A 16,996-nucleotide genomic window follows, 5' to 3' on the forward strand; every position below is an offset into this window, starting at 1 on the left:
CTACCCTGATAGATGTCTGCAGGTATTCCCCGCAGACTTTTTCCTACTTTTGCCAAAGTTTGTATGTAACTTTAACAACGATTCAAAAGTTGTCAGTCTTTGTCTCTCGTGAAACAGGGTTTCCGCTACTGTAAATAAAATAGTGAGCCAGAAAGAGGGCTAACACAGACAACATGAAGTCCATTTTTTATTTTTTTTTCTAACTGCAGTTTGAAAGTATACAACTGAACATCATGATTTGATTTCTGTTATGAGACTCATAAATAAAATTACAAAAAATTTTCACTACAAAAAACCAATCTACTGTTAGTAGGATGTAAAAAACAAAACAAAAAATCGTTATATTTTCACTATCAAAGGCACAACATTGACTTTATCGACAACATGGAGAAGAAAACCTGCAGCATAATTCTTTTATTTTTCCTTTTTATTTTTTTCACACTCCATCAGAGAACACTGAAATGTTACAAAGAGATGTGTCTGATTCTACATGGAAAGAAACGAAAAAGAACAACTTCTATATCAACAGACAGTGGCTATAGATTGGTGGCACAGCTCAACAGGAAACGTACTGCCACAGAAAGAAATAGCACGTTGTCGCTGGAAAAGACAAAGGACCTTTGCAAAGCTCTAATGCCAATTTAAAAAAAAAAAAAAAAAAAAAAAATTATACACCTGACAACAATAAGAGAACAAAATAAAGAAAATAAAAAATAATAATTGGGCACCTTCTAAGATTAGGCTAAGATTAGGTGCTGAGGTAGACAAAAACTATAACCATTCAAATCATAATAAAAACACTATTTTCTTAATATAGAGCAACTTGACTGGCACTTGTGCTGTCACAACAATGGAGGAAAGAAGTAGCACAGACAAGCCAGGGAAAGACAGAGAGAGAAAAGCTTTGTTACATAAAAAGCTTTGTTATGCTTGGTCCGACAGGGCAATTGGTCCTCAGTGCTAATATAAAAAAATACAATGTCTTGGTGCTTTGTTACTCAAACAAGTTTAGTCTAGACCTCGATGACACATGCATTGCAACACTGCATGAAATGGCTACTTTGTTCTAGAAACACCACACCAAAACACAGAGTGCCAGCTCCAGGGATGCCATGATTCCTCTCTGACGAATTGAACATCCCCTCTTAAATGCTTTTTTTGTAGCAAAGAAAAAGTACTTAAAGAACAAACAAAACTGAAACAACAGAAGGGTAATACCCCGGTGCTAACCTACCCAAATGGAGGTTTCTTTATCATTTTTATTTTTTTTTTTTTACATTTTTTCCCAGAACAATAAAATGTTCTGCTCAGCAAACCTGTTGCTGATAAAAAGAGAAAATTAGAATTAGAGAAGCAGACTCGGGGCCTCGTTTGCTCGCAAGAAAACAGAAAAAATAAAAATCACAAAGCAGATCTTGTCCCCAAAAGTCTCTAATAGTTTCATGACTGCAGCACAAATTTCAGCTAATTTTCCCCATGTTTTGTTTTGTGTTGCTAAATAAATGCTTCTGGGAGCCAATCATAGAGCAGCAAATGCACAATCCTAGTTTGCTATTTCAATAGCATTAAGGGTTTATTGCAGTCTTTGAAAAAAAAGAAAAGAATAAGCACTGCTCTATTCAGGATTAAAAAGAAAAGAAAGAAAGAAAATCAGGTCATTTTAGAGCGTCATGACATCCCTAGGGCGCTGGAGACACCATTTTTATTTTCTTCTGAAAATACAGAAACTAAGCAGATATAGATGGATATTTTTGTTGAACAATTTCCATTTTTAGGCACAAAGATAGTACAGAAACATCGGAGAAACACTGAGGGAAGAACTATATCAATGCCAATGTATATATATATTTTTTCCCACAGAAAAAAAGTGGCATAGAATATCATTTATTTTGTATCTGATCTGTTTAGTGCATTTTTCCACTAATACACACCCACACGCACACACACACACACACACACACACACACACACACACTGTTACACGCTTTCATGCACTCTTTCACCTGCACAAGAAAGTAGAAAACATTCAGAGGACGATGATAGGAATAATGTGACTGAACAGGTCTTGCATTGTGGTGTTCAGACTGAACCGTGACTGGGTATATTATAGTGGGTGGATATTATGCGAGGGTGAAAAAAAGCTCCCTCAAATCACAGTGTTAGAGAATAAAATGGCAAGACACCACGGGACATGCCATCCCTTCTTTTCTTTTTTTTTTTCAAGTACAAAAACAAAACAAAAAAACATGTCGACAGTCAAGTTTGATTGAAAAATCGTGAATGACAAGTACTAATTGGTCGGTTTGGCAGCGTCCCCCTGCCGTCCCGCATATTATCATCTTTTTTTTTTCTTCTTTTTTTCCTCTCTTAACTTTGTCACATACACACACACACACTCGTAAAATTTGTGGCGGATAGATTTAGTCCTTCACCTACAATGCAATTGACATCCAGAAAGCAACACTTATTATTACAATATGTTCACACACATGTTTTTTTGTTCAACAATATCAAAGAGGAGCAAGGCAAATAAAATGATTCACACCCAAAAAGAGAAAAAAAAAAACAGGTTTAAAAAAAAGAAAAAAGAAATACAAATATTTGTGCCCTGCTATAACCCTCCACAAATGGAAAAAGGACTGACACTGAATACAAAAATATCACAATTTTTATATATCAAATTGCCTCTATTGGCTCTTGTTCAGGAATACACTCATTTCTCAAGAGAGCTTGTCTGCTGAGAGAATCTCTATTTTTAACCTTCTGTTTTATGTGTGGTTTTTTTTGCCTCCTTTTTTGATTACCACTTCCAGTTCCAATTGTCCAACGCACTCTGCATCACTGCAAAAATGACCTGTCCTGGGTGGTTCAGCGTTTTTTAGACGAACCTTCTGGTTTTTTTGTTTTTTTCACATTACAAAACTACAATTCTATTCACATATGTTCAAGTTTAGATTCTTGTTTTTAAACCCTCTTAAAAGCAATAGTACTTCCTCTTATCTGCTGTATCCCTCATCACTTAAGGCTTCAAAATTGCTTTTTTTTCCCTCCATTCGCTCTGCTCTTCTGTGGTTGGAGGTGCAGGTGGGGGGGGGACTATAAGAGAAGAATAAACATCCATTTGGCATTTCTCATCCTATCAGCCTCTACTTTTGTTATCTCTCACCCTTTTATATACATTTTGCTTTAAAAAAAACCCAAACAGACAATCATAAATCAACTTAAAAAAAAAGCATGAGATGAAACAATGCAAAACACAAATGCAAAAAAATGTGCTTTTACCAAGAAAAAAAACAAGAAAAAGAAAAAAACAACACGACAACTTAGAGGTAGCTTTTATAACAAATGACCAAACCTTCCAGCTCTTTAACAAGCAGGGTTAATAATACCAAGTTTGGTAACGAGTAATGCACAAAGAAATACGCAACATAAGAAAAAACAAACAAATCTCTTCGCCGTGGCACTTATTTTTTTTCCGCGTACGCATTGCTTCAATCGTGTTCGCAATGCACCTTTCCAACACACGCTAACTAACAAATAAAAACAAAAGAAAAACTCCCCAAAAAACAACAAAACAAAACGAATGAAACAAAAGGGAAAATTAAAATACACAAAAGGAACATGAGGTCACAAAAACGAGGTAATTCAAGTACAATGTGTTGAGATCAAACTCAAGGTAAATCATAACAAAAAAAACAAAACAAAACCCACAACAACAAAAGAAGACGAGAGAGAGAGAGACGAAGTGCAGGGACAAAAACCACAGAGAAAGAGTTGATTTATTCTGTCATCTTACTGGTCGCCCCCTAAGCTGCTGGGCTGTGTCTCGTCCAATCAGTGATCTCCCCCTTCTTGGATATGTGATCAACCAGATACAACGCTGTGACGTGCAGTGATATTCATCAAAACTCCCAAGGTTCAACCATAATACCTGACTGCGTATACTGTAAAGGTCTAATGCTGCATTTCAAAGGTGTAAGAAAAGACTTTGCCGACTTGTAGTCAGAGAAAATGTTGGAGCAGGAGTTTCTCAGGTTATGTGTTTTTATCCCAAGAGAACCAAGGTCAGCGTTGCAGCATAGCATGAAATATCACGCCTGCTTTACAGCTGTTACCCTTTTCCCTATGCCGTGTTGTAAACAGGTATCCAACACACATCCTTTTAGCTATATCTTTGCCAAAAGCCCCAGTGGTAATTCAAATCAGTGCAACTACATTTGGGAATATGCATCATCTGAATACAATATCTGTAACATAACGCAGGACCTGCCAGTACTCAAGTGGTGCACATTCCAAAATAAACCTCACTTCCACACAATGACCTGGGGCTCGTGGATGAAAAGGTGTGCAGCCCAGCAAGTCTTGCCTGCTGGAACGTAAGCATGCATGCTGTTAATGTTGGATGGAGAAAGTCTTCTAGTGTGACCCACTGGAAACTAATCATAACCTGGGAATTACTGACTGAAAGGCAGCATTAACCTGCTACAGTATGTATGCTTACATGGTAGTAGAAGCCGGGCTTACAAGCGTTCACATTCATGTCACTATGCCATATAACAGTCTTCAAACTGCCACACCACCTATGACAAACATTAAGGTGTGCAGCTAAGGCATCCTCAACATTTACAACTAGCAGGTAAAGTCACAGGACTCTCACAGACAGAAACCTTTTCCCAAGTCACTTTCCGCTGCTTGGATTTCAAATCACTCTGGTAAACTGACAGATCTCTTGCAGTTGAAGTGTTTGCGTGTCAGTCGGTTTATGTACTTTCTTGTTAGTGTGAGAAAAATGATAGTCATCTGGTTAAACGTACATGGATACAAGCAGTCCAGTTATCTATTGCTCAATAGGTGAATAGGCAGGGTTTAATGTGAAATATTGTAGCGAGTTATGAGCGGATGAAAAAAAAAGTATATACCTTGCTGACGTCAAACAGAGACTGTTGTCGTAGTTTGTTTTACTTGTGCAATCAAGCCGTAATAAACTACGATGCAGAGCAAAAAAATAAAAATATATATATATGTATGTATATATATGATGAAAAAGTAACACAAGTTAGCCTGTGGCTCTCTGGGGAGAACCGTGAGTGGCCAGTTGTGACTCAACCTTCTCCAGCCCTCATCTGAAAGAGATGCAGAACGAGGAAGACTACTGAGAACACTTTCGACACTTCCGACAAAGAGCAGCGCTAGCATTTTCCCCACTCACAACCAAATGGGTGCTTGGTTTGCAGCATTAAATTAATGCTTCCACTCGTCCAGTTCAACTGTTTTCATCTACTGCATAAGCCTACCGGCTCTGCTGCTGATTCTCAGGGGCTATCTCACTGCCACCGCTGGGATCTGAAGGTTTTTCAGACATGGACAGGTTAATGGGCAGATTTCTGTGAAAACTGCTCATGCGTAAAACAAAAAAGGTGACAAAACCTATACATCCTAGACTGGAAAAGGAGAGGGTTGCGTGTATGTCCCCCCAAAGCTGTTCATTTACTCCAGAGTATTAGTTTCTTCAGGATGCATGCATGTTAAAAAACATGTCTCAGTCTTCTTCTGAGATATTTTTTATGTAGTTCGTAACCAGAAAGATGTAGGTTTGCGGTGATACTTTGAGCATGAAAGCACAATGTACCACTGCAGAACAAAAAATCCCCCAAAAAGTTTTCCATTTTTTGGGCAAAACAAGACCTCAAAACGCAGTGAAGGCTCCCGACAGCATGGATGTAGAGGTTCAGATAGCCCTTGAGAATCTGCTTTCTCAACTCAGCAGCATCCAAGAAGTCACTTCCTTGCAGCTTGCTCACTTTATGGCGCTGCATGAAATGACCTGAAACAATAACACAGTTGCAGATGTAGTGAATGACCCGGTGAATCCGAACAATGGTGGAGAATTGATCTCCGTGTCCAAGACTTCCTCTTCTTAGCACGTTTGCCCCACCATCACCACCATTTCCCCCCACCCCGCCCTCATCGCTTGCCTTTGCATGAAAACAAAAAATAGAAAACAAACCCTCTTGCTTTCCAGTCACTTGTCGTTGACATTCCTCGATCGTCAACACTCATGCCTCCTATCCGCTTTGTTACATTCCCCTTACCTCTCAACCCGTCCCCTACCCTCTTCATTCACTTTCCTGGACTCAGACATAGCAGAGGTACAGGTAGGTCTTCTCTATACGCCAGTCTGGGGGGATGTCTTCGGGCTTGTGGCCTTTCATGTGCTTCTGCATGGCTGACAGGCTGGGGCAGTACTCCAGGCAGATGGTGCATTGGTAGGGCGAGGCGCCATTGTGGGTGCGCAGGTGCTTGATCATGGCCGAGTAGTCCCTGGATCGCTGGTGGCACAGCTTGCACTCGAATGGCTTCTCACCTAAAGATGATAGGGTGGGGTGGAAGACAACAGTGTTAGCCTAAGTGTGACGTTAAACAGCAAATAAAGGAATTCAGTACTAAAAATCTATTAGAGGGACGGAAAAGCTGTACTAGTCTGTAAGATGTTACTGATAAGTGCATCAGCTTCTGCTTCTTTGCCTTAAAACGTATTAACTTTATTTAATGCAATGAGAAAAATCCTTGCTGTTCAAAATGCAGTAAAAAATGTGTGTATTTTTACAGCCAACGGTTTTAAATTACATTTGAGTTATTTTTTTTTCATAGTTTTGATGCTTGATTTATCAAAAAACAACAAAAGTCAGATAAACACACAAAGAGCAATTGAACCAACAGGTTAGCAACTGTCTGAGCTGCTTCTGAGGATTCAGCTACTCTTCTGTGTCTTCAATCACCAAGGCCACAGCAGTCAAAGGTATACGGGGTTATTTTGAATATCTGGATGTCAGTAAAATCTTACAGATTTTCATCAAGTTAAACATTGCCTCAAAAGAGGAGCTAAGGTGAAGGTGGGTTGCAAAGTGGTTTGTAGCTGTGCTGAAGTATTGTATGCCCTGTTCATCCCTGTCAGTTTGGTTTCACTACATGGTGGTCTGTTTTAAACTCGTGTTGCCATCCTTATGCTTCTTTGGACAACAGCCAGACCCAAGATGTAACCAACCCAAACTGTCTACCGACAGTTAAAACATGGTGTTTTTTGCACCAAAGAAGTAAAAGTTGTGGGAGAGAAAAAAAATCCCATCACCACTTAATAAGAGATTTTTTTTTCTCTGTGTGGCTCACAAGAAACATTGACGCTATTATGATAATTGAACGATGCATCTAAAAAAGTGACAAGTCAAAACCCAGAAGTGAAATCCCGAATGTCTTCCAGACGGCACTGTGTCCCAGTAAAAGATAATGGTAACTCTTTAAAGTCATTCTTAACAGCCTTCGATAATTGATACAAATCAGAAGCGATAGGAGAATAAAAAGCTCCAAGTATATTAGTGCAGTTTGCTCACCTCTGAGAAATAAATAGAATACCCGTCAGGTCCAGTCAAAGTATCCCCTCACAGCAGCAGCACACATGATGATTTTGTTTACTAATTATTCTTACTTTAAAGGGATAGAACTGTTTGCATGCCATTATTTTATTAAAATACCCCAGTGTAAAGAGATATTGGAAGGATCAAGGTTTTAGTTACATCGGGCTGTGCAACAGAAGAAAAAGAAAAGGAGATGTTCTGCTATTAAAACTAATATACATGGAATATTGTGCCTGCAGTTTTAAAGTACATGCAGAGAATAATTTAACATATACTTTCTTTGTTATTACTTGTAAAAACTGTGAAATCCAAAATTCAGCTCTTAGTACTTATTAGAGTGAGTATAAAATTCTTTTAGCCAGTAGAAATATGCTCAAAACGACCCAAATTAGAGAATACGGGAGTTATAAGAAACTCTCTAAATCATATCACCTGTTTACCTGTGATAAGAACCAGTCAGTACAATCAGAAGAAGAAAAAAATTCCAGGCGTATTTACTTTTATAGAATATGATCTAATCAACTAATCTAGAGCACATAACAAGAAAATACAGCTAACGACACAGAGAACTCCTGCAAGTGTCATAAATCATAGTGCAACACTGCTTTCTTGCTGTGGGGGCTGCTATATTCCAGAGGCACATTTCAATTCAGCAACAGCGGCCAGCCTAAATGTGCTAATGATTTGAGTGATGGCAGGGAATAATCCACCAGCGCTCAAGCCGGCAGACGCAAATTAGACATGTAAATGCTGACCTTTACCAATGGCATTTGAAATGAGCTGTCGGAAGTGATCTGGCCCAGCGCTCGCTGTCACCTTTCAGCTAGATCTTTGCGCATGTGTGCTGCGAAACGTCCGACTTTGTGCCTCTGCTGCCCGGCCCGTCTGCTCCTTTGAATCCCCGGTTAACCTTGACCTCCACAGGGGCCGGGTTACGCTTCCATTGAGCCAATAAGCATAAATACAGTGTGGCAGGCCCCGCGCTTCTTTGTAGTAGTGTGGACACCTGCATGATGTTGATATTGATAACCAGACTGTAAACAGGGTCGCTTCAAATAACCAGCTAATAATGAATTGCAAATAGGGCCCAGGTATTGATCCGCCATTGGCATTTGGAATGTGTGGAGAGGACGGGTCGGGGAGGGGTTGGGTTGCCAATGTCGATGATTCATCAAGCAGCTCCCTTTTGTGCGAGGTGGCCTTTGACTGTGAGCTTGTCACTTGCTCTTGTTATCTGCTGTTGCTCTCCAGCTTAACGCAAAGCCCCCCTCCCCAACACAAAAGGCGAAAGGGTGGATGGGGGGGAAGCCAATTATTGGACAGGCTGCCTTGATAGTGTGGCTTAACAGCTGGTTTATTGAATGGGAGATGGGAGGGTGCTGCTATGTGTGTGTTTGAGAAAAAGGGATGGTGAGGAAGCATAAACCTTTGGCTGTGTGCCATCCTGGTGAGCACTTGTGGTATCCTCGCTCACTTTGCTACGTAGCACGCACTCATTCTCCAGGGCACCTAGCTTATCACTGTGTCAACATCTTTATGGGGCTCTAAATATACTAAGATCAATACAAAGTCTTCTGAGACATTCATCTACTGTATCTCAGCAACAAAGATATTCATCTGGTTTGGTCTGCGCCTTGCAACTTGGATTTTCTAGAAGAGAGTCCTTTAACAGGCTCCCCCATCATGCACCATATGTTTTAGAACATCTCATTACTGCAGTTTATGCTCTTTCTGCAAGTGAGGTGAGCAGAACTTAGCACAGTAAAAGACTCAAAAGCAAGTGTAAAACACTAGTCTGGCTTTTTCACATAGCTGCTATCACCTGCAAAATTAATTTATTAACATATTGTATCTGAAATGATCTGGCATCCATTTTTGGCAGCGTCCTGCCCAAGCTTGGGGGTCACTGGGCCTCTACAGACCCCAAAACCTTTGTTAACTTAGTATATATGGAACATGTTGAACAGGACGTTCTACAGTTTCTTGCTCTGAAACAAAAAGCTAAAGTTGTTGTGATGCTACACTGTGTTGCACACTATAGATTTTCATCTTCTACCGCAAACAAAACAGAATCAAGTGAGAATAAATAGTTCCGAATGCTTTGATTGTTATCCATTATCGCTAGAGCCTTGACTTATTTTGGTCACAGTACCTGTGTGCACACGGTAGTGGGTTTCCAGCTGGTGCTTGAGGCTGAACTTCTTCCCACACCCGTTACATTCATAGGGCTTCTCTCCGGTGTGGATGCGCTTGTGGCCCTTCAGCGTGCTCTCATCTCGGAAGCAGCTCCCGCAGAACTCACACTCAAATGGGTGGTCCCCGGCTAAAATGTGGAAAGAAAAAAATAGGACACATTCACACAAACTGCTGATGACATTGTATCATAAAAAAGCTAAAGACTGCACTAGTTTAGCTCGTGAAAATATAGCTTGAAGGGTTAACGACAACCGAGTGCAAATGACAGCACCAAGAAGCTTAGGTTTTGTCTTTATTTACATGTACAATTCAAACAATTCAAGTGTTACTCTAGTAATTGTGACAAAGAAGAACGCCAAATGTCTGAAAATGGCTTCCACCTTCAAAAAAATTAGTATGGTACTGTGAAGGAAGTCGCATAGCAAAATGTTTTACTTTATCTGATTATTTTGTCGGGGTTGGGCACAATGCAAGAGCAGCATGCATTATCTTCCAATGCGTAGCTACATAAAGGCTTTAATAACAGCAGACAAATATAACCCATCTTTTGTCTTTGTCTACAAATCACCTGCGCTGTTGTTTTGCTTTGTCCAAAGCCTTAAATAATTGTAGCCTGTCATGGCTGCTCACCAGCCTCGAGATGTATTATTGACCATGCAGACCCAGTGTCACAATGCACTAATGGATCACCTGACTAATGTGCTAAACCTAGAATAAAGAAGTGAGTTTGTCATCACAGAATCTATTATCCTTGGATATATGTGTTTAAGCAGACCCAAATTCAGGCATTTGTCTTTAACTGGTTTAGTCGTAGAGTCCAAATCACTCTACAACCTCGATCACTGCCATGTAGCCGCACCTAAAACACAATATTTGTATTTTAGACAGTGCACCATCATCACGGTTAAATGACAATGCCTAAAAATGTAAATGAAGATAAATGTACCATGTCTTAACATTCACTGGCAGCATGTTGACTGGCTTATATTAGCCTCCTTACGCCCCGTCTCCACCCTTCCTTAATTTTTCCTTAGATAGCATCATATTTCCTTCCTGAGACATCGCAGTTATTGTAGGCATCAGACTGCTGGCGGTTGTATAGCATGCATGCTTTCAGAAATGAAAATGATAACATTCTCCCCCTCATGCTGCCACTGCACAGGTCCCCACAGTGCTGCTGTAATGCATATTCAGATGTCAGTGATCACGGATATTATGATTTGCAGGAGCCTCTCACCAGCAGTCCAAAGACTAATTGTATTTCCGTGTTTGATGAGGGGCTGCTTCTTGCGTCATTTGCTTCCCCCCAGTGTTACACTCTCCATCCAAGTAATGTTGTGGATATTTATTAATGTATTTCACTCTACCGCTGCAGGTTTAAGTCACCATCAGTGACCTATGCCTTTCATTATCTGCCTGTCCAAGCAGCAACGTGCCAGAGAATAAATTGCATTTCTCGTTATGTGCTGCTACCACTGCCCTGCTGTTAAGAGACTATTTCACTTCCATCCTGCATATTTTATTTGAGATTTTATGTATGCACATAGAGTATGCACACATGTAACTGGTTTATTTAGAAGGAGAGACAAAGAAAGGATGGGAAAGGAATGTAAACTGGATACTCTTTAAATGTTGATCACGTGTCGGGTATGTTATACTTTTGAGGAGGGAAACGTTTTCAAAGCCTTCTGATGCTGGATGCATTCCCATTAAAGGGAATGCTGGGGACTGGAGGGGGTAAAGGGGGAGGGATAAAACTGAGACAGGGATGGAGCAGGGGATGCGGGTGTATATGGTGGCAGTGGTGGGGGCTGGGTAAAAATCAATAAAAGTGACAGTCTTTATTTGTCTGCATGAAGTTATCAGTGGCTCCCGCTGTAAGACATTGTGCTCTTTCTAGCGTTTCAACCACAGCAGAGATCACAATCCATCACAGAGCTCGGTGGGCTTGCACGACGCTGCAAGAATAATAATTGAGCTCAGATTCACCTGCCTTTAATTAAGGCCTCCGATCAAACCAGCAAGTGGGATGCTAATACTCGAAGAATGTCTGTGGAGGGCTATTTACGTTTAGAGTCGTGTTTCTGTGCTAACGTCTGCTGTTGGCAAACATCAGAAATCTTCCATTAGTAGGAAAGAACTTGATTTATTTGATAATATAATAAAGGATTTCTGCACAATACAGATTTCTACACAATATGTATTCTGTATGTTTGTGATGGTGAGTTAGTGCTATTTAAATTAAATTGGAAAACACAATAAAGAGTTTTGGAGAGTGTCCATGATCTCTCTCATAGCTTTGTAAATGATCTGAAGCCTAGATTTGGTTTATAAATCACTTCAATTTAACCCATTTACACTGACTTTATCTCATGTTATTACAGACTTTTACTCAAATCTTACAAAAAATAACAGCAATAAACAAAAAGCAAGAAGAAAACAACCTCAAAATCATATTTGACAACAATGTAAAACAAAAAACTAGTTTTCCAATACCCAAGCACACAAATCAATGCTACAGTTACTGCGCTAAAGTAAGGGTGCCTCTGTTAGTCTGTGCTGGCTACTACTGCTTTAGCTATATATAATAAATAGACAACAAATATATAATATTCAGGCTTAGAGACCCAGTGTAAATCTAATTAAGGAGCTTCTGGTATCAGCAGAAGCTAAAAAATAACCGTGGTATAACATACGGAGGGGTTTCGGTCTCACTCAAGCACCCTGTTGCTGGATGCTCATCACGCATGTTATCTCCCATTGCCACTCGGGGACGCCAAAGTGCAAAGTTGCACTGCAGAGTTTTATATAAGTCAGACACAATTCTGTAATCACATTGTGAGAATGTAAAGGAGCAGACAAGGCTTCATTTTGTCAGGATATTCTCATGGGAGGTGGAGAATAATAGGAACACGTCCTCCGTCCATCCCAAATCTGCTACTATTACTTCCCCCATCTCTCCATCCTTGCTTTCCTCTTTTTTTTCTCTCCATTTCTCCATCCCTCTGTGGTGTGACCACATGGCAGGGACGCGACAGATGAGGACCCGGCAAAGTGAGGTGGAACCACAGCATGGTGACTGAACCCAAGGGTGCCCCCGAGCATCACCACCTGCGTCTCCTGACCCCTCCTCATCACCTCCTTTGACACCCCAAAGGACTGCTGAGGGTTCCTGTGCCCATGGGCACACGGTGCGTGTTCATTATATACGGTAAGAGGCTGTAAATCACCAGGCTCCATCACTGCCAGGACCAGAACTGCCTCATTCTCTCTCTCTCTAAATTCAATTCAGCCCTCTCTCGCTCTCTCTCTCTTTCTGGCTGTAGCACTATCAAATACAGCTGCGAACACAAAACACCCCGCCACAGCAGACAGCAAATTGGCCCAGAGTTTAAAAAAAAAAGGAAAAAAAAAAAACAGACACTTACACACAGACAGTGCACAACAACAGAATATTAATGAAGGTCTGGTCTGTAAAGAGAGAGTGTGTATGTCTGTGTGCATGTGGTGCCGGGGAAGAAAAATAACACAGCTGCTATGACTGCCACTTTTTATAAGCCAACATTGTGCATTTGTGCAAGAGTGCTCGAACCTATACTGTACTACATGCGCGAAATAAAGACAAAAATAAATAAAACAGATAGGCAACATCGCAGTAAGAATGTGCAATAGGATGTTAAGGGAAGGTAATGAAACCGCAGGTGGATGGAGGAAAATGAAAACACAGTGATGGAGGCGAAAGAGAGACGGCAAGATTAAGATGCTGAAATAAACACCATTAAATCAGGTTGTTTTTTTTCTGCTTCCTTGTCCTAAACGGTGATCCAGTGTCAAAGCCCGCACCAGCAAGGCTGCGTTCAAAAGATAAAGCTGCAGACAGGTAAAATGAAGCACATGTAATGAATGTTCATAAAAGTGCTTTTGCTGCTTTCTGCTGTCAGCTGATACAACCGAATGGTGAGTCAACCAATAACCAAGTAATATCTAGAATGCTTTGTATGGAAGATGAGCTGCCATTGTCTGTCCATAAAAATTAAGGTTGAATACCGGGAATTGAGGTTTTGGTATTTACTGGGGATTTTTTGTCAAAACTGAGCCGTGCTTCTGGGAAAATACCTGCCAGGAACCAGTGCGTCCATGATACATTTGTGTGCTGGAAACAGCTGTGCGCACTGGAACAAAGACACCTCATCCAAACCTCAATTACCACACAACTGTCACACCTAAACGCCAAAGTCTGCCACTGAAAAGCCATTATTACGGTAATATAATATGGATCAGCGTTTCTCCTGCAGTGTTTTGTTTTCAATTACTTTCCATTACTTTCAGTGTCTGCCTTAAGTCCAGATGAGAGGAAGTACAATTTTTCCAGGTCTGAATGAAGCGGAAGGCTAAATCTGTAAGAACAGCACCCCTCCGAAAAAAACAAAAACAGGTCAACCATCACTAAATCAGAATAAGAGAACAGACAAGAAGAATGAATTAATTTTGTGATTTAACTTGGCATATAACTAACTGCTTTTCCCAAAATTAGCAAAACAAAGAGAAAAAAATGGTGGCAGGTGAAAGGTTTTTCTCCTCCCTTTGCAAAGCGGGTTTTCTCAACAGGGACACTGTTGTGCTGCTTTACTATATAATGCAAGTGTAATATAATATAATATAATACTATATGAAAATATACAATGATGTCACAATTATTATAATGTATGCTTTTTTACATTTAAATTTTGGAGTTTACATGAACCAAATTCATGGTGAAAAAAAATTATTTTAAAGGACAGTTTTTTTTAAGGAATCATTTTTAAATCGAGAGAAAACCTATAGAGCTGAACCTTCATTCAAAAAGTAATTTACACATATCTCAGATCTTAAATTTAAATGTGTTCAGTGATGAGCCTTTATTAATCCAGACAAAATATGACACCAAATGGAAACATCTCTTAGTCACCACTTCCATTTATCAAAGTAATTAGTTAGCAATTACTAAGCACTGTTAGCTTTTGCAATATGGATAAAACTGTCTTTGATAGCGTATGCCATTAATCAGCACTAATATGACGACGGTTTTGATGTTTTTAGGACCATAACCAAAACTACAGAAGGAAGAGCCAATGGTTCCCATTTTATCTGCTTTTTGGTGCTTGCATAAAGCTAACTTGAAGCAAATAAATAAAGCAAATGCACATTACTGCAGAAACTTTGGTTGTTTTAAAGATTTCCTTTCCAATACATGGCAGCTTTCTTTATGCAATTTGCTTTTAATCACTCAAATGTCTTGAGCTGAGCTGTCTTACAGAATCCAGAGGAGAAAAGATCCTAGCTGATAAGAGCATACAGATGGACATAATTTATTTACATTTACAGACTTACATTACTGCAGCTTTGCCTCTAGGGCTACATTCAGACAGGCTTAACGTCTAATTTATCTTTACAGATACACCCCTTTGCATGCTCACTTAATCTATATTTCTTTTTGAATGGAATATTCTCCTAGAAAATACATGCACAAAACAAGCGAGGATGGCACTTTAGTTAAGGTGTAGATCTAACGTTTGATACAAGTGAAAATAAGTTAATTAGGGCGTTATTAATTGAATCGTTCCCACATCTTAACCCAACCAACCCTTTTATGGGTTCTGCATGTTTGATGCATCCTATAAAACTTGAAAACACAACACTGATAAATTAAGGAGCAAATGACAAAATATAAAGAATAGAATTAGACAAAAATCCAAACTTGAACTTTACTAGGTGAGAGTGCACGTGTCTCTGCATCACATGAAGGTAAAGTTATAAGGCTGATTCTCTAAGGTGGATACGCTGTCTAGCTGTCTGTTTTTAAGCACTATTTTTGCCTCGTTACCAAGCAAAGTGTGAATGAGATTATTAACATCAAAGTGTAAATGCAGAGGAACACCATGCCTCTACTTTTTTTTTGGAGGGTAAATTAGACCTATTTCTGGCGCCTATGATGGCTGTGTGAGTTGCTGACTTTATAATCCCCTGACAAAAGGCTCTGCATCATATTTAAACGATTGCTTTCACGGCTGGCTCATTGTGATTTAACACACGCCCACAGTGGGATGAGGTTCAAAGTGGCAGGAGGCTGCAAAGTCTCATCTGCAGCTCCACTGACGAGCTGAGGTGACATTTGCGTCGCCCGGGTGGGCAGGTGGATCAGAGACGCTGCATGTGTCCCCTCCAATGTCTGGTAGATAGAACAGATGTGTGCACCGCTACTGTACAGGCGGCTCAAGCAGCCACGTCCGCCTTCCGCCCCCCCCCCTCCTCCGCCACCTCAACCCCCCCCGGCTTCTACCACCATCACACACTAATGGTGTATTCGCCTGACTTGTAAATAGGGCCGACTGCTCTCATCTCACTGCCTTTCGTTTCAAATATTTATCCGTGAGCCGGTGAGCTAAATCGGCTCTGACAGTGAGACTGTTATTTAAGGTCGCAGACAGGCGGCTGGCTAAGAGACAGAGAGAGAGAGGGGGAAGGAAAAAAGCGTCCATCCCCTTGCCAGTGAAATGGGATTCATTTCCATGTGTTCATATTCTGTCATGGCTACGGCTTTTTTCTCTTTACTCTGAATAGCCGCATCCGTCAGGCTACCTCTGCTCCCTCGCAAAAACGTATTAGTATCCTGGCCTCATCTCAGTAGAGAGCCAGCACTGTGAGTATTACAAGTTGACAGAAAGGGGGGAAAAAAACAAACAAACAAACAAAAAAAACCCAACAACAGCAACAAGAAGAAAAAAATAGTTGCTGTAAATACGCTTTTTGTGACTGCTGCAGAATTCATTTTGTGTTGACCTGAATTAATACTGTTTATTCAGATGAGCAAAAACAGCAGCGTAACGGGAAAGTGGTAACATAATTCACTCAAATTTGCTAAAAACAAAACATGAATTCTTTATTTGTATACCTATATTCGTCGATGGCAACTCTACATTGGCTGTGCTTTACTAGCTACCCTATCCCTACGTATTGTTTGAGAATCAATTATATTTTATTTTATGCTAAAAATGAACTCAGATGACCTGAATTACGGGACACTGCTCGACATTATACCAGCCTCCATTAAACAAACACAAAAATTAAGAATATGTACCGTATAAGTAGAGCATCAGCTGGAATAATACTAAATGTAGATTTTATGATACCATGGGGACTGCACGTCCCTTTGGTCTAGCGGGTGTGGGCATGCACGGTAAATAAAACGCAAATCTGGCATCAGTATGAGCTGGGTGGAAAATGTATTCTGCCAGTATTAATTCCTACTAATCATTTCTCCAATAGTCAATACTTTGGTGATTACTAGGGCTTCCACCTGAAAGTCCATTTATCTACATACACGTGCTCCACTCCTGGCTAACTGATAA

General features: G+C 40.2%; 1 protein-coding gene across 1 annotated transcript in view; it reads right to left on the reverse strand.

Moving 5' to 3' along the window:
* Positions 1–344: 344 nt before the first annotated feature.
* The window catches only part of zbtb16a (zinc finger and BTB domain containing 16a), a 143,750-nt gene continuing 127,098 nt past the window's right edge, over positions 345–16,996 (reverse strand). Inside the window, exons 6-7 of the mRNA XM_031747627.2 lie at positions 9,565–9,735; positions 345–6,364 (exon numbers count right to left, since the gene is read on the reverse strand). Coding sequence (XP_031603487.1) covers positions 6,135–6,364; positions 9,565–9,735 — 401 coding nt within the window. The 3' untranslated portion in view covers positions 345–6,134. The remainder of the gene's footprint in view (positions 6,365–9,564; positions 9,736–16,996) is intronic.

The sequence above is a fragment of the Oreochromis aureus genome, linkage group 10, assembly GCF_013358895.1.
Source record: "Oreochromis aureus strain Israel breed Guangdong linkage group 10, ZZ_aureus, whole genome shotgun sequence".
Classification (NCBI taxonomy): Eukaryota; Metazoa; Chordata; class Actinopteri; order Cichliformes; family Cichlidae; genus Oreochromis; species Oreochromis aureus.